The sequence below is a fragment of the Anomaloglossus baeobatrachus genome, chromosome 4, assembly GCF_048569485.1.
Source record: "Anomaloglossus baeobatrachus isolate aAnoBae1 chromosome 4, aAnoBae1.hap1, whole genome shotgun sequence".
NCBI classification, from domain to species: Eukaryota; Metazoa; Chordata; class Amphibia; order Anura; family Aromobatidae; genus Anomaloglossus; species Anomaloglossus baeobatrachus.
In genome coordinates, this window is record NC_134356.1 from 57027131 (window position 1) to 57045698 (window position 18568).

The 18568-nt window shown below is 44.7% G+C and overlaps 1 protein-coding gene across 3 annotated transcripts in view; it reads left to right on the forward strand.

Annotated features, from left to right (window-relative positions):
- The window catches only part of CAMK2A (calcium/calmodulin dependent protein kinase II alpha), a 342928-nt gene that overhangs the window by 88113 nt on the left and 236247 nt on the right, over positions 1 to 18568 (forward strand). For all 3 annotated transcript variants that reach the window (XM_075344361.1, XM_075344363.1, XM_075344362.1), the window contains exon 2: positions 11751 to 11845. In XM_075344361.1, the coding sequence (XP_075200476.1) occupies positions 11751 to 11845 (95 nt within the window). The remainder of the gene's footprint in view (positions 1 to 11750; positions 11846 to 18568) is intronic.

Here is an 18568-nt window from a genome sequence, read left to right on the forward strand (position 1 = left end):
TTCGGTCTGGCGACAGCCCCACGGGTGTTCACCAAGGTCATGGCGGCAGGGGTAGCAGTCTTGCACTCACAGGGACACTCTGTGATCCCTTACTTGGATGATCTTCTTGGCAAGGCACCCTCTCAAGAGGCATGCCAACTCAGCCTGAATGTTGCGCTGGAGACTCTCCCGACGTTTGGGTGGCTCATCAACTTCTCAAAGCCAAACCTGTCACCGACCCAATCACTAACGTATCTTGGCAGGATTTTCATACCCTCTCAGCGCTAGTGAAGCTTCCGCTGGACAAGCAGCGGTCACTACAGACTGGGGTGCAGACTCTCCTTCAAGGTCAGTCGCACTCCTTAAGACGCCTCATGCACTTCCTCGGGAAGATGAGCAATGGAGGCGGTTCCGTTTACGCAGTTTCATCTGCGTCCACTTCAATGGGACATTCTCCGCCAATGGGACGGGAAGTCAACATCCCTGAACAGGAAAGTATCCCTTTCACAGACGGCCAAGGACTCTCTGTAATGGTGGCTTCTTCCCACCTCATTATCACAGGGAAGATCCTTCCTACCACCGTCTTGGGCGGTGGTCACGACAGATGCGAGTCTGTTAGGGTGGGGAGCAGTTTTTTCTCCACCACAGGGCTCAGGGTACGTGGACTCAGCAGGAGTCCACCCTTCAGATCAATGTTCTGGAAATCAGAGCAGTGTATCTTGCCCTTATAGCCTTCCAGCAGTGGCTGGAAGGAAGGCAGATCCGAATTCAGTCGGACAACTCCACAGCGGTGGCATACGTCAACCACCAAGGGGGGACACGCAGTCGGCAAGCCTTCCAGGAAGTCCGGCGGATTCTGATGTGGGTGGACGCCACGGCCTCCACCATATCCGCAGTTCACATCCCCGGCGTAGAAAATTGGGAAGCAGACTTCCTCAGTGGCCAGGGCATGGACGCAGGGGAACGGTCCCTTCACCCGGACGTGTTTCAGGAAATCTGTCGCCGATGGAGAAGGCCGGACGTCGACCTAATGGCGTCCCGGCACAACAACAAGGTCCCAACCTTCATGGCACGGTCTCGCGATCAAAGAGCTCTGGCGGCAGACGCCTTAGTGCAAGATTGGTCGCAGTTCCGGCTCCCTTATGTGTTTCCACCTCTGGCACTCTTGCCCAGAGTGCTACGCAAGATCAGATCCGATTGCAGCCGCGTCATACTCGTCGCCCCAGACTGGCCGAGGAGGGCGTGGTATCCGGATCTGTGGCATATCACGGTCGGCCAACCGTGGGCACTACCAGACCGACCAGACTTACTGTTCCAAGGGCCGTTTTTCCATTGGAATTCTGCGGCCCTGAACCTGACTGTGTGGCCATTGAGTCCTGGATCCTAGCGTCTTCAGGATTATCCCAAGGGGTCGTTGCCACCATGAGACAGGCTAGGAAGCCCACGTCTGCTAAGATCTACCACAGAACGTGGAGGATATTCTTATCCTGGTGCTCTGCTCAGGGAGTGTCTCCCTGGCCATTTGCATTGCCTACCTTTCTATCTTTCCTGCAATCTGGGTTAGAAAAAAGGTTTGTCGCTCGGCCCCCTTAAAGGTCAGGTCTCGGTGCTATCCGTCTTTTTTCAGAGGCGTTTGGCGCGCCTTCCTAAGGTGCGCACGTTCCTACAGGGGGTTTGCCATATCGTACCCCCGTACAAGCGGCCGTTAGATCCATGGGATCTGAACAGGGTACTAGTTGTCCTCCAGAAGCCGCCCTTCGAGCTTCTGAGGGAGGTTTCACTTTCTAGACTATCACAGAAAGTGGCTTTTCTGGTAGCGATCACATCTCTTCGGAGAGTGTCTGAGCTGGCAGCGCTGTCATCCAAGGCTCCTTTCCTGGTCTTCCACCAGGACAAGGTAGTGCTGCGCCCCATTCAGGAGTTTCTCCCGAAGGTGGTATCCTTTTTTCATCTTAATCAGGATATCTCTTTGCCTTCGTTTTGTCCTCATGCAGTTCATCGGTATGAGAAGGATTTACTTTTGTTAGATCTGGTGAGAGCACTCAGAATCTACATTTCCCGCACGGCGCCCTTGCGCCGTTCGGATGCACTCTTTGTCCTTGTCGCTGGTAAGCCCAAAGGGTCGCAGGCTTCTAAGGTCACCCTGGCTCGATGGATCAAAGAACCAATTCTTGAAGCCTACCGTTCTGCTGAGCTTCCGGTTCCATCAAGGCTGAAGGCCCATCCTACCAGAGCCGTGGGTGCGTCCTGGGCATTGCGACACCAGGCTTCGGCTCAACAAGTGTGCCAGGCAGCCACCTGGTCCAGCCTGCACACTTGCACCAAGCATTATCAGGTGCATACCTATGCTTCGGCGGATGCCAGCTTAGGTGGAAGAGTCCTGCAGGAGGCAGTGACACCCCCGTAGGGGAGGGCTGTTTTTGCAGCTCTAACATGAGGTATTTCTTTACCCACCCAGGGACAGCTTTTGGACGTCCCAATCGTCTGGGTCTCCCAATAGAGCGCTGAAGAAGAAGGGAATTTTGTTACTTACCGTAAATTCCTTTTCTTCTAGCTCTTATTGGGAGACCCAGCACCCGCCCTGTTGTCCTTCGGGATGTTTTTTTGTTGATTGCGGGTACACATGTTGTTCATGTTGAACGGTTTTTCAGTTCTCCAATGTTATTCGGAGTTAATTTGTTTAAACCAGTTATTGGCTTCCTCCTTCTTGCTTTGGCACTAAAACTGGAGAACCCGTGATACCACGGGGGGGGTATAGCCAGAGGAGGAGGGGCCTTGCACTTTTGATGTAGTGCTTTGTGTGGCCTCCAGAGGGCAGTAGCTATACCCCAATCGTCTGGGTCTCCCAATAAGAGCTAGAAGAAAAGGAATTTACGGTAAGTAACAAAATTCCCTTCATTGTGCGGCTACAATGGCCAAATTGAACGGCTAAATCACATATTACTCTTGCATAGTAAAGTATTCATGTTCTAGGGAAATGTTGGTCCCAGAAGGGATTATGTGCTTGAACTCCAATACCATGTACTGCAATTAATACAGATATGGATTCATAGGAATCTCTTTCCTGGATCTTTCCTAGGATTGTTTTCCTACTTGGAGTCCATCGGTGGTTGGATGGACATTTTCAGTCTATATCCCGCCAAATCTTCAAAGGCTGTATACAAGCAGAACGTGAAGACCAACATCACTGGTAGAATGACCATCAAACTGATATCTGGTGGCACCATAGAGCCACTAACAATATTTGCTTGTTATTCTCCCTTCTTCTGATGGTCCAACCTCTGGGAACTCTAGCAATCTCAAGATTATGCTCTGCAGCTCTATCCTTTATGAAGGGGACGTTTGCATTGCAACATCTGCTCCTTTCATTGTCTAAGGGACTAGCGAACCCTTGTACTCTCTCAGTCCCCTAGTCAATGAATGCATTGGCGGCCTCCACTACATTCATGATGGTGCTGCAGAGCTCTCTTCTCAGGGCTATAAGGACCTGATCTCGGGATTGTTGGAGATCCCAGAGGTCAGATCGCCAATGTTCAGCAAGTTATTCTCTAGCCATGGGATAAGGTAAGTTCATATTGGCATGTTAAGAAAACTTGATAGACTACTAACAACAACCTGTCTATTGTAAATACTTCATAACTACCTACTGTTAGAGAGGCATATATGTCATCTACATCAGATCAACATCTGGCACCCTCACGGATCAGCTGCTTGCATATTGTCACGTGTGTCACGGCCGAATGTGATCCTGGGGGGATCGGAAGGTCACAGCTTATAGTTGATCATAGATCCTCTTTAGTGCCCACTCATCATTTATCCTGAGTTGGAGCTTCCTTTAATTCATCCAGTGCTGAAGTGGTTTATGTTCCTTTCTATCTTGCTTCAATCTAACAGGTAGTTGTACTTTCAGCTGCAGCCACTTTCTGCTGTAAGTATCCACTCCTCATGGCTCCCTATGCCGGCTATAGTTCATATCTATGCTGTCCACTTTGAAGGAGTTTGTCTCTGGAGAAGCTGAGGAGTTGCTTTTGTTGCAGCTGAGAAGTGTCTACTGGAAAAGCCGTGGAGTGTTATTTTTTGTCTTTCCCCAACTGTTTGTCTTACCTTCGTTGTGTTGTCTGATTGCAGTGGCGTTCGCCAACCTTCACTAGTCAGGGTGAGTTCAGGGCCAGCGAACGCCTAGGCATGTGATGACGTACAGGGGAAAAGACCTGTATAGAGATGTTAGGTAGTGCAGGGATCAGCCACAGGTGAGTTTAAGGAGGTGCCACCGCTCCCCTCTCCCTAGCACCAGGGCCTTCCGATGTATTGGTTTCCTGGTTTTCCCATAGTGTTGCGTGGCTTGCCAGGAGTCTCCTGATTCCCAGTGTGACACATATCCTGCGGAAAGCAGACATCATGGAGACCACAGTGCTATATATTGTCTAATGTCCATTCTCAGGTACTGCAGGTCAGTTTTATTTCACATCCCTAAAAGTGGACCTGCGGTACCTGAGGATTGCCACTAAACTTCAGTGTGCCAGCTCATTATATAACCAGTATCAGCAAGCAGCTGATTGGTGTGGGGTGCTGAGTGTGGAACCCCCACCTAATATAACAATGATGACCTACCCAAGAGATAGGTCATCAATACCCAAGGTCTACACTACCTATATAACACCGGTGAGCTTATAGCCATGAAGGGTTATCTAGTATTTGAAAAAAGGCTCTCTTTCCTCCAAAACAGCACCAATGTTGCCCATGGGCTATGTGAAGGCTATTAATGAGCTGCAATACCAGTCACAACCTCACAGATCAGAGGGAGGCTATGTGCGCACATAGCCTAATGCTGCTTCTGGGAAAAAAGAAGATCGGTCTATGAAAAAATCAATAATTAGTTTAATAGTTGTCTTTTCCATTTAGGCTTTACGCTTATCAGCAAAAAATAAATCACTGCGAGGATCGTCTCCGGCTCTGAAGGATCTAGAGCTTATGTTCCTATCACATATACGACCCACTGATTTCAGGAGGTGTCATGTAATGCTTCATTATCTCTTACAGCACATGGATCACTGCTGGGCACTTCCCACGGTGATAATAACCCATTTTATGGAATCTCAACATTGAGGAAACTCTAACATCCTTCAGAATAAATCCCCGGATCAACTACCCATATCATGCAATCTTAATAGCATCTCTATTGTCATTATACGACATGTGATGTGACAATATATTACAAATAGAGAAGGTAACCGGTCAAAGTTGTCACCCAAAAATTGCAACGTAAATGAATAGTTCTTCCCAGGTGACAACATCGTAACAAGGGTGAAAATTGCTTTGCCCATGTCATATGAAACTGCACTAAATAGTCCAGGGGGTGGAGCTTGGGAGGAACCCCGCCATCATCTAGTTGTTTGACATGGCTGCTTTCCGATGCATAAATCCCATGTATGTATTGTGAGGTAGCGACCACCAATGTTGTGGATGGTCGCAGTGGAGAAGGATCCCCCTGTGATATTGAACTGAAGGTGTGACTGTGGGACTTGTAGTTCCACAGAACTTGGGTTGTAATTAAGGGTTAGGTTCCCTTTAAACTGTGATCAGTGTGATGGACAGAGCTGGAGAATCACATACCTCCACCTGTGGGTGTATCCGGTTGGGTTTTAAGAGACTGTTAGTTTTAGAAACAGGGGGAAGCCTGAGAGTGCTGCACATGGAGGATGTGTGCTGGAGATCTCAGTCTGTGTGAAGACTGAAGAGAGACTCCTGGAAATCAGTCCCGGTGATGACTGGGGAAAAATACTGCAGCCTGGCTGGAGAGGGCTGGAGGCTGCAGGAAGCAACCACAGTGACTTGTGTTCGCTGGCTGGAGCCAGAGTGTGGAGAATCCACTATGGACACTTAATTGGACTGGAAGCCCACGGTATGTGGATGTTATATTTTCCTTTAAGCCAGGAGAGGCTTCATTGTGTTTTGGAAGGGCAGTTTATGTTGGTTACTAATAAACTGCTGCATTTTTGAGAGAGACTCTGTTGCCTGTGTATGCCTAAGCTACCCTGCACCGCTGCAAGCGAGTAAAACCCCCGGGTTGCGGTAAGCAACGTTCACAGTATCTTCTGTCACCACCTGTGAATTTCTTGCACTACTTAAGGGATTAAGGTCCATTTTTATCCTGCAGTGATGTAACAGTTAGTTGTTATCTCAGCTGCAGCCACTCCCTTCTGCTATAAGTATCCACTTCTCACTCCTTTCTATGCCGGCTATAGCTCATACCTATGCTGTCCACTTTAAAGGAGCTAGTTCATAGAGAAAGCTGAGATGTTGCTTCAGTTGCAGCTGAAAAATCCCTCTGGAGTGTTATTTGATGTGTCTTTCCCCACCTGCTTGTCTTTCCTACCTCGTGTTGTTATTGAAGTAGTTGGGCATCTGACGCACTACGAAAACACCGCAAAAAAAGGGGGGACACTTTAACAATGGTGGTCCCTTTCTCTAGGGAGTGGGGTGAGGGGACACCTCCTGAACCTATCTCAAGATGTTACCTGAGCTCCCTAGTTTCCCTATACACAGTGTTTCAACCCGTCGCCAAGTCAGATACCTAATCCCTCTCTAGTCCTGCAAAGACCCTTGCTAGGGAAATTACCGGCGGAAGACACTAGTCCTACCACTGCACTAATAAACATGGAGGGAGAGGAAAGACAGACAGTGGGATAAACAGAAGGATACAAACACCAAACTTCATGGCAGCAGACAGACTCCAAAGTAGCAGAAGGATGGGCACAGGATAATTCCTCAGCAGGTCCTTCCACCAGGATGGCCAGAGGAGAATGAATTCTAACAGCAGGGACTGCTGGAAAACTCCACTATTTAAACCTAAATGGGCGTGGACTTTTCGCAGACCCTGCTCAGAGCTGCTGGCAACAAAAACTGACATTGACTCATGAGACTCCAAAGGAAAGGAAACCAGTTAAATGAGGAGTGTAGATGGAGATGGAAGGCTCCAGTTCTATCGCTGTCACTGGTCTCAAAACAGCAGGGAGACGACCGTGACACTAGGCACGCAATCGGCGTACAGGGGAAGGATCCATCTAGGGATATTAGAAAGAACGGGGATCAGCCTCAGGTGAGTGTTGGGTGTTGACCCTGCTGCCCCCTCCTTACCTCCAGGTCTTTCCGTTCGATTGTTACCCTGGTGTTCCTCTGTGTTTCGCCGCTTGAAGAGTTTCCGCTCGGACCTTGTGACACCATCATAAGGCGTCCATAAGTGCCGAAAACCCAGATCTCGATCAGGTGAAGAGAGATGGGACAGAGGCGGAATAAAGGATGAACTGAAGAAGCAGTGATCGTCATTTACACGCTTTTTAAAAAACAAGGGTAAATGATTGAGGTAACTTCAGGCTTGATAACTGTTACTGCAGATTGGGCATAGTATAAAGGGTGCTTTACACACTGCGACATCGCACGCGCCAGGTAAGGAGATGTTCGTCGTTCCTGCGGTGTCACACATAGTGATGTGTGATGCCGCAGGAACGGCGAACAACCAGCGGCATGCACCACCAACGATATTATGAAAAGGAGCAATGTGTCAACGATCAACGAATTTTGACGTTTTTACGATCGTTGATCGTCGCTCCTTTTAGTCACACACAACGATATCGCTAACGGTGCCGGATGTGTCACGAACACCGTGACCCCGACGATATGCTGTATCGTTAGCGCTGTCGTAGCGTGTAAAGTACCCTTTAGCTTAGCATACATAGTTGTTTTTTCCCAGAAAAAACTGCCACTTCTATCTCCTCACTAGAATAGGGTCTTTTCTGCAATACCAGACACAGCCACTGAATAAAGGTGGTGCTGTTTCTTAAAGATATTGCTAGACATGTTTCTTTATGGCTGAGTGAGGGGTAACCAGAGTTTTACAGCTCTGCAATTAAATGACAAAGCTCTGACCATTGAAATTATATTAGACAAATAACTATTAAGGGGAGGATGGGGAATGCTCAATTCACCGCCACAAGGTGCTGTGTTACTGGTAGAAAAGATTATCTCTCCGGAGAAGCCAGCACATCCACTCATTGAGTTCCATGGGGAAGGTGTAATGCCTGATTCACATGCCCAATATTCATGATCTGGGTGTGGACCATGATGTTTGGATCGACCTCAGGTCTCCTATTCAGAACTTCATATCCTCTTATATGACTATGGGGCTGTTGAGTTTAAGTGAAAAGGTGGGTGAAACTGGCCCAAGTTACTAAATTTACTCATTTACATTGATAACGCCATGTGCCCCGATGCCCTGGTAGCTGCTTTGGTTCCTCACCTTCACTTCTGTTTTTCTGCTTGATACAAGAGCACTCCAGTGTATCCATATGACCAGGGTTCTATATAAATCTTTCCAGATTTAGAGATGAGTAGATCAATTTATGGAGAATTGAGTTTGAGTCAAATTTCCTGAAATTCGCAGTTTCACGCAAATTCAAACATTTTGAGATTCACAAAATCTCAACAGCTACTTGCCCAGCACCATTTCCCACACTACTGTAGCATCAGGGAGCTAATGTAATTCTGCAATACCACGTGGGCCTCCCCATAATGCCCTGCAGCTATGACATCTAGCGGTGATCATACCTAGTACAGTGGGGGTCAGTACTTGGAACATCAGAGGTTAGCGGTTCCCAGAGGAGCACAGTTTCTATGGAAGAGTTATTTCCCATCTCCAGAGTCACTGGATAAGTCTCTTTCTCCAGTAAAATGAAAGCTCTTATGGTTAGTGGGGTCCTCTCTTTCGCGCTCTCTCATAGTGTAAGCTCTTATGGTCAGTGGGTTCTTCTTTTTCTCTGTTTTGTATAGTATAAGTTATTATGGTAAGGGGGGTCCTCTCTCTCCAGTAAAGTATAAGCTTCTATGGTCAGCAGGGTACTCTCTTATAAAATGTATGCTCTAATGGTCAGTGGGGTTTTGTCTCGCTCTCTTGTAGAGTATAAGCTGTTATGGTCAGCGGGGTCCTCTCTCTCTCTTATAGACTGTAAGCTATAATGATCAGCAGGGTCCGCTCTCTCCTGTAAAGTGTGAGATCTTTTGGTCACTGGGCTCCTTCTCTCTCCTGTAGAGTGTAAGCTCTTATGATCACTGGAGTCCTCTCTCTATCTCCTGTAGAGTGTAAGCTCTTATGTTCAGAGAGGTTCTCTCTCTCCCCTGTAGAGTGTAAGCTCTTATGTTCAGAAGGGTCCTCTCTCTCTTGTAAACTGTAAGCTCTTATGTTCAGTGAGGTTCTCTCTCCCCTGTAGAGTGTAAGCTCTAATGATCAGCAGGGTCCTCTCTCTCTCTCCTCTAGAGTGCGAGATCTTCTGGTCAGTGGGCTCCTTCTCTCCCCTGTAGAGTGTAAGCCCTTATTGTCAGCATGGTCCTTTCTCTTTTCTACAGAATGTCAGCTCTTATGATGAGCAGGGTCCTCTCTCTCCTTTAGAGTGCAAGATTTTATGGTCAGTGGGCTTCTTTTTGACACATGTTCAGCTTATGTTCAGTCGGGTCCTCTCTCTCTTTTGTGTAGAGTGTAAGCTCTTATGATCAGCAGAGTCCTCTCTGTCCTGTAGAATGTAAGCTGTTATGGTCAGTGGGGTTCTTTCTCTCTCTCCTATAGAGCATAAGCTCTTATGGTTAGTGGGGTCCTCTCTCTTTCTCCTTTACAGTGTAAGCTCTTATGGTCAGCGGTGTCCTCTCTATCCTGTACAGTGTAATGTCTTTAGATCAGTGGGGTCCTCTCTCTCTCTCTCCTATTGAGTATAACCTTTTATGGTCAGCGGGGTCCTCTCTCCTATAGAGTGTAAGCTCTTATGTTCAATGGGTCCTCTCTCTCTCTCTCTCCTGCAAAGTCTAAGCTTTTATTGTCAGCATGGGCCTCTTTCTCTCCTGCAGAGTGTAAGCTCTTATGTTAAATGGGGTCCTCACTCTCTCTTTCCTGTAGCATGTAAGCTCCTATGATCAGCAGGGTCCTCTCTTTCCTGTAGAGTTCAAGATCTTATGCTTAGTGCGCTCCTTTCTCTCTCCTGTAGCGTGTAAGCTCTTCTGGTCAGCAGGGTCCTTTCGCTCTCTCTTGTAGCGTATAAGCTCTTATGATCAGTAGAGTCCTCTCTCTCTCTCTACTGTAGAGTGTAAGCGCTTATGGTTAGTGGGATAATCTCTCTCCTGTAGAGTGTTAGCTCATGATCAGCAGGATCTTCTCTCTCTCTCTTCTGTAGACTGTAAGCTCTTATGATCAGTGAGGTCTTCTCCCCTGTAGAGTGTAAGCTCTTATGATCAGAAGGGCCTTCTCTCCTGTAGAGTGTTAGTTTTTATGGATAGTGAGGTCCTCCCTCTCTCCTTTCCCCTATATGTATTTTCCAGACAATTATTATCTTTCAGGAATTGAGATTCACACAAATTTATATTATTTGCTGCAAATCTAATTTTTGCAGAAAATTTGTTGAAGTCTGTTAATTTGAATTTCAAAAAGATCCTATAATTTCTAGTCCAGATGAACTGAGAACTGAGCCAGCCCCCTTCTTTGTTATATCTGATACATAGTCAGGGAAGGGGGCTGGCCTTGCATTTGTCATTTGCAAAACAGAGTGCCTGAAGTTAGGCTGGAAAGTCCAGAAAACCAGGGTATCTGGCGTAGGTGAAAAATATATGTTACATAACTTTCTATTTGAAGCTCATTTAAACCTATGTATTTTTTTGGCAGGACAACCATTTTAAAAAAAACACAATATAATAGAGATGATGAACCAATAAAAAAAAAGCATTTTTATTGGATTAACCGCATATCAATACCATATATGTCACGATTCCTCTGTGCAGAGTATCTTACAGACTTGGAGATGCTCTGCAGCGCATACAGACCTGGCAGTGATACTATTCCTCTGTGCAGAGCATCTTGCCTTAGGAGATGCTCTGCGGTGCCTTCCTTTGATACTGAACTGGCCGCTTGGTTACTACACAGGGTTCTAGGGAGGTGCTGGTTCTGGGATGTGTTGGTTACTCAGCTCTGCCATCTTCCGGTTAATTGCTCAGGCTTTTTTACTGCGCATGCTCACCCAGAACCTTGCCAGTTGTATTTTCTGGCTCTGTTGTCTTGCTGTTAGCTTGTGTGTTGGCTTGTGGTCTGATCTTGGTATTCTGGCCCCGGACTGTTATTTGACTTCTCTCTGCCCACTCCCTGTTCCTGTCGTGTTCTCCTGTCTTTGACCCAGGACCGTTACTTGATCATGTCTCTGCTTTCTTCCTGTATCTACTACGGGCTCTTATGGTACTCTGACCCTCGGATTGTGACCTGACTACGTCTCTGTTTACCCCTTATGCTCATACGTGTCCTCTCGTTACCAGACCCCAGACTGTTATTTCACTCCTCTCTGCCTGCTCCTTGTTCCTGTCATGACCTCCTGCCTTCTGACCTCGGATCATTACCTGACCACTTCTCTGCTTTCTTCCTATATCTACTATGTGCTCTACTGGTATTCGTATTTTGACCTGACTACGTCTCTTTTTACCCCTTATGATCATACGTGTCCTCCTGTTACCAAACCCCGGCGTTCCTGACTACCCTTCCGTATATACTGTCCGTAAGGTAGTGACTAGCATCACAACATATATGTATAATTGTGACACATTACACAAGAAATGTGGACAAAATTTAAACTTTTTCTAAGTCTTAGTTGTGTTACAACTTAATAATTGTTGCTTCCATAAGTGATCACTGCTGACATTTCAATGCACTATAACTAAATATTGACCCATGCTGCCTTTTTCTTCCCTAGGGGAGCTTTCTCCATTGTTCGTAGATGCGTGAAAGTTTTATCTGGTCAGGAGTATGCCGCAAAAATCATTAACACGAAGAAGCTTTCAGCTCGAGGTGAGTGTGGGGTGACAACCTGTATTTTTTTTCCCTTCTGCCACAGATAGATAAGGTCACAGCTACATATGGAATAAATCTAGATCCTATCTGCGGAGAACTAATTAAAAAAAATCTCAGAATGTGGTATGAAAGGGGGCACACGTGTCACTGTGATGGAAAAGATGAGACATAACTGATAGAGAGACAGGAAGGCGGTGAGAGCTGAATACATCATACAAGAGACTCAGAGTCATGTTGTAATTACTGAGTGACATAGATCTCTTGGTGTCTTAGCTGCGTACAAATGAGGGCAATTAGGTCAGGTTTTTATTTTTGTATTTCAAGTGAAATAAGTGTTCAAAATATAAGACCACTTTGTAAGTCAATGGGATCCATCCAGGACCACTAGGGTGATATGGTGTAGTTGTCAGTATTTAGATAAATATACTAACCTACCGGCGAAGTCCCCTCCCTGTTTCGGCGTGGCATGGGAGGCAGAGCTTAACCAGGTGTTTCCTGAAGATCAATGGGAGCGTTGCTACCGCCTTACCCACAAATCCATGGTGGCCACAAGGATGCAGGAGACCAGTTACAAAATCCTTTCCAGGTGGTATAGAGTTCCTGCATCTCTTCATGCATGGTGCCCGGAAATAGCTGACTCATGTTGGCGCTGTGGAGCACAAGGGGGCACCATGTCCCATATTTGGTGGTATTGCCCGAGCTTGGCGGCCTTCTGGGAGAAGGTGTTGGAGGCTATACAGGAGGTCACAGGGGAGGGATTACAGTCCCTAAACGCCCCGAGGCAGCCTTATTATTTATGTTTAAAGTATCGGAAAAGATCTACAAGAAATCCCTGTTGGGACATCTCCTTTAGGCCGCCAAGACAGTAATCCCATGGAAGTAGAAAGTATCTGACCCCCCAACCCTGGAGGAATGGGTGCTGGAGGTGAACGTGATTCACTGAATGGAGATGGTGATGGCCCAGTCAAGAGGACAGACTGCGGAGATGGCAACTAAGTGGTTCCATTGGGAATCATTTCTTACTGGCTCGGGGTTCCTTGCACTAAACTAATCTCCTGGACAATTGACCCTCTGGCATGTATTAGTTACAGTAGTCATATATTCTCTCTTTTCTAGTTTACAGCCCAGCGAACGACTTACCAGACCTGACTAACATCCCCTCCCCCCCTTTTTTTCTTCTCTCTTTTCTTTGTCAATATCGTTCTTGTACTCCTCTAATCGTGCCCTTCCCTCCTTTTCTTTCTTACCCTTTTGTTCTACTACTCTTGGTTTAACATGTTAACCATGTATTTATGTATCTATATTTGCACTGTGATTGAGCCCTCACACTTTGAAGTGTGAGGGGTCTTTGTATAATACCTCTTTGATAAGTTGGTTAACTGTCATATGTTTTCTTACTTTCTTAAAATTTAATACAATTTTAAATTGGAAAAATATACTTACATACATATACATGATCATGCAGGAGGTTAGACCTACTGTCCCTGACAGAAGTTCTGTCACTTATCCATCTTATGTAAATAAAAGCTTATAACCTGACTTTAAATTCATCCATTGGTTTCATAAATTACTCTTTTGAAAGCTGAAACCCTCCCAAATTTGGTTTAGGTTATGAAAATAAAGTTGCTGCAAAGCTGAAATATTGATCATTTAATGAACACAGAAAGGTCAGATTTTGGCAAGACAAAAGTTTTATCGTCCACAGAAAGTAATATGGAATTCAAACAAATAATTAACTTCTAATACACAGATATGTAGCATAACATTGGTGAATGAAGTTGGGGTGCTATTAGAGCCATATTTAATAATTTATGTGACTTCCATGAGCTTGAAGGACTGCATCCATTTGGTTCAACCATGATTCATACAATTTATTGATGAAATCATCAGGAATAGCAAAGAATGCACCCTTACATGCCTCCCAGAGTTCATCTAGATTCTTTGGCTTTGTCTTCCAAGCTTCCTCTTTCATCCTACCCCAAACATGCTCAATGATGTTCATGACTGATGACTGGGCTGGCCAGTCCTTGAGCACCTTGATCTTCATTGCCAGGAGGAACTTTGTTGTAGAGATGGATATATGAGATGGAGCTCTATCCTGCTGCAGAATTTGACCCCTTTTATGATTAGGAATGTAAGAGGTAGCTAATACTTCTTGATATTTTAGGCTATTGATATTGCCTTCCACCTTGCAAACGTTTCGCACACCCCCATACTGAATGTAACCCCAGACCATGATCTTTCCACCACCAAACTTAACTGCTTTCTGGATCCATACGGGCTCCAGTAGGTCTCCTGAAGTATTTGCGGTGGCTGTGGTTTAATTCAACTGAAGATTCATCAGAGAAATCCACCTTCTGCCACTTTTCCAGCGTCCATCTGTTTAGCAGGCTGTGGGACTTGACAAATGCCACACGTTTTTTTAATTGCCTTTTGTTTAGTGCTGGCTTCTGGGCACTGATTCGACCATGGAGGCCATTTCGAGACAGAAACCTACAAACTGTTCTAGTTAACACAGGGACTTGAGGTGACCAGGCCTGTTGGAGCTCTGCTGCAGTGGAAGAGGGGCTGGCTTTGGATTTTCTCCCCAACAAACGTTCCTCCTGAGCAGTTGTCTTGCAGGGTCTGCCGGACCTGAGATTGTCAAAAACATCTCCAGTCTCTTCAAATCTTTTTTTAATTCTTTGTACTTGACGCTGAGACACATTAAAGGTGCCAGCCACCTCTGCTCTGTTCTTCAGCCTCTTGAAAATCAAGCTTTGGTCGCAGGTTGGATTTTTGGCATGTCAGAGGTCAAGTTGCAGTTCAACTGAAGGTCTGGGGTGCTGGGTTTCTTTATATACGCACCCACTAATTAACCGATCATTTAATGAGCACAGGTGAGGATGTAAACTAGGATTGGGTGCATTATATGACAAGGCCACACAACTTTTGTCTTGCCAAAATCTGACTTTTCTGTGTTCATTAAATGATCAATATTTTAGCTTTGCAGCAACTTTATTTTCATAACCTAAACCAAATTTGGGAGGGTTTCAGGTTTCAAAAGAATAATTTATAAAACCAATGGATGAATTTAAAGTCAGGTTATATTTACATAACATGGATAAGTGATAGAACTTCTGTCAGGGACTGTAGGTCTAACCTCCTGCATGATCAGAAAGTGTTGGGATATCAGACCATAGATTATTAAAGTATTTGCGATAAGGTCCTTAAGCTGACCTTCTATTAGCTCTCCTTCGCTAATAGCACTGTCAGATCTGCTGTACTGAAAACACACTGCCTGTCCAAACCTGTATCAGTAATCACACTTATGTGTTACTTTGAGCACAACAGATATGTGTGACTCATCTTCAAACAGGAGGTGTAGGGGAAGGACAGAACAGTGCTATGGGAGGAAGAGAGCAAGTGTTTGTGATGTGACACAGCTTAACTCAACTGTGCTGCTCTTCACCAAAGGGACCTTATCTGAAAGGTGTAAGTGACCTGTGCGCCAATCTCCCAGCACTTTCTAATCATGAAGGAGGTTAGACCAGGAGATCAGAGCTGTAGCATTATATCATGCAACTGAGAAACCTGAGTTATTATGTGGGGGTGTGTTCTTTTTCTGCTATGTTACTGCCTGGTTTTGATTGAGCAACCCATATAGGAAAAACTACATGCCCCAGTGTAAATAATATCTAATAATATCCACTTAGACTTAACATAAGTTAACTTATTAGGTTCCAAATACTTTGAGAATATTTCCGCTATGGAGAGGTGAAATGAAGAAAAAAAAAATTGGCAAAAAGTCCTTTTTTTTGTTTTGTTTTTGCACCTTTATTTATCCCTGCCCCGTTTCAAGACTCATAACATTTTATTTTCTGTCTGCATAACCATATGAGGTCTTGTTTTTCGTGGTAGCTTTAAATTTGGCTTCATTTTACCATGCAATGTTGTGGAAAATGTAAAAAAAACCTCAGAGGAGTAAAATTGTGAAAACATAAAACAGAATTATAACATTGGTTGATTTAGTTTTGGGGCTCCATTGATTGGTAAAAATTACCTGATATCATGATTATCCAGATCAGTACAATTTAGGGCTATACTAACATACAGTATGTTGTTGTTTTGTATTTATTATTTTTTTTTTTTTTGAAATTTTGTTAATACTTGTGTCACCATGATCTGAGACTTGTAATGTTTTCATTGATCAGTCTGGCTTGATTTTTTCACACTATGAGCCAATGTTTTTATTGAGAGCATCTTTGGTTAGATTCTACATTTTTATTGCTTCTTATTGTATTTTATGTTTTGTTCTGGTGACGAAAAACTACAGTTCCGGTTTTACAGTGTCTACTGAATGGGTTAATTAATTTAATATTTTTTATATTTGTGTTTTATTCTTTAAAATATTTATTTTTAATGGGGAAAAGGATTTTTATGTTTCTATTTATTTATGTTCTGTACGTTTTTCGTTTGTCCCCCATAGTGATTGTCTGATTGCCTATATTATGTTTTAAAGTACTTAACAAAAATCACAGTCTGCCAAGAACACCAGCGGCAGGCAGAAGCCGCTTCATTCACGCCCCTATGACTCAATGCTAGTGGCTCAAGGGAGAAAATAAGTTAATATTTTTCTGGTAGTTGCCCTTTCAGTAAGGCAAGTGGGAAGCCTTTTAATGTGAATTACTTGCAGACTAAAGGCTACTTTACACACTGCGATATCGGTCCCGATATCGCTAGTGTGGGCACCCGCCCCCATCTGTTGCGCGACACGGGCATATCGCTGCCCGTGCCGCACAACATCGCCCAGACCCGTCACACATACTTACCTGTCCGGCGACGTCGCTGTGACCGGAGAACCGCCTCCTTTCTAAGGGGGCGGTCCGTGCGGCGTCACAGCGACGTCACTGAAACGTCACTGAACCGCCGCCCAATAGCAGCGGAGGGGCGGAGATGAGCGGGACGTAACATCCCGCCCACCTCCTTCCTTCCGCATAGCAGCCGGGAGGCAGGTAAGGAGAGCTTCCTCGTTCCTGCGGCGTCACACGCAGCGATGTGTGCTGCCGCAGGAACGAGGAACAACTTCGTTACTGCTGCAGTAACGATTTTTGAGAATGGACCCCCGTGTCGCCGATTAGCGATTTTGCACGTTTTTGCAACGATGCAAAATCGCTTATCGGTGTCACACGCAACGGCATCGCTAATGCGGCCGGATGTGCGTCACAAATTCCGTGACCCCAACGACTCCGCATTAGCGATGTCGCAGCGTGTAAAGCCCCCTTAACTCCATGTTTGTAGGCAAATAGTGATGAGCGAGCACTAAAATGCTTGGGTTCTTGGCACTCGAATCGAAGATGTCGGACTGCTCAGGTGCTTGACTCGAATAGCAAGTATAATGGAAGTTAATGGGAAACTAGAGCATTTTTCTGGAAGACCACCCCCCCAGGAGGTTTGGAGGGCATGAAAATCTCTGAAATAGAATAGGAACAGCATCGGGAAAATTCTTCGATGCATTTCTGATTCTCAGATCAAAGTTGTCAGAGTCTTACGCCACTTTTACAGAGCGATACTAAAATATACAAAATGGAACATAAAATGGATTTTCCATCCAAACATGTTAGAGGACATTCTTTCCTGTATAATGACATGTATATAACGCAAATTAGAAAAGAGAAACAAAAGCCTCCTCCACCCCTTATGTTATGTTCACACATAGAATTTTTGTACTTTCAATGATATAAAATATAACATTCACAGGTAAAAATAATTTTAACATTTTACTTATCTTGGCATGCGGTATATGTGACTTGGTCAGACACATCCAATGTAATTCATGAAGGAGGGACTCTGAACCTCACAAAGCCTATACGGACAATGCAAGAACTTCCAAAAAATTAGAAGGAAGAGATATTCTAATACAAACTGCATTAGACATAAAGGAGTGCCTTGTACACATTTTGTTAAAATTGTTAGGTAGTGCGACTCCTAGACTCAAAGCCTATGAAATAAGTACCAAAAATTAGAAGGAGGGACTGCAATACACTCTGGATAACGCAAAGAGGATGGCCTCAGAATAATTATTTTACCAATTTTAAAAAGAAATGTAAAGGAGGGACTCTGACTACATTTTGGGGCAATTTAAAAAAAAAAAATCTGATTTCTACCCTGTGAAAGCCTATACACTCATTGTAAGACCTAAGTTTAATTTCAAAAAGGGACTGCAATACATACAGCAAGAGATGTATAAAAGAGACTTTGACTAGATTTTAGGGCAATTTTAAGAAGATTCTGACTCCTTCCCTGGTAAAGCCTATGCACTCAATGCAAGACCTAGCTTAAATTCCAAGAAGTGATTACCATACATGCAGCAAGGGACATAGAGGAGCGACTGATTACATTTTGGGATAATTTTAAAAAGCTACTGACTTATCCTGCTAAAAACTATACACTCTAAACTAAGGCTGGCAAAAATTAAGGACTAAAATACACCCTGGAATACACGTAGTATAAGGCCTCAGAAAATATTTTTTTTCCATTATTAAGGAGTGAAACCTATGCACTAAAAAGAATGCCTGAGAACATTTTTGCTCTATTTAGAAGGAGTGGGAATCCTAGGCTGGTAAAGCTGATGCACTATGTGTAAGGGCTGGCATAAATTGGAAAGAGGCACTCTAATACACCCTGGAAGACATGTGGAGGAGGGCCTCAGAAAAGTTGGGTTTTTTTTGTTTTTATTTT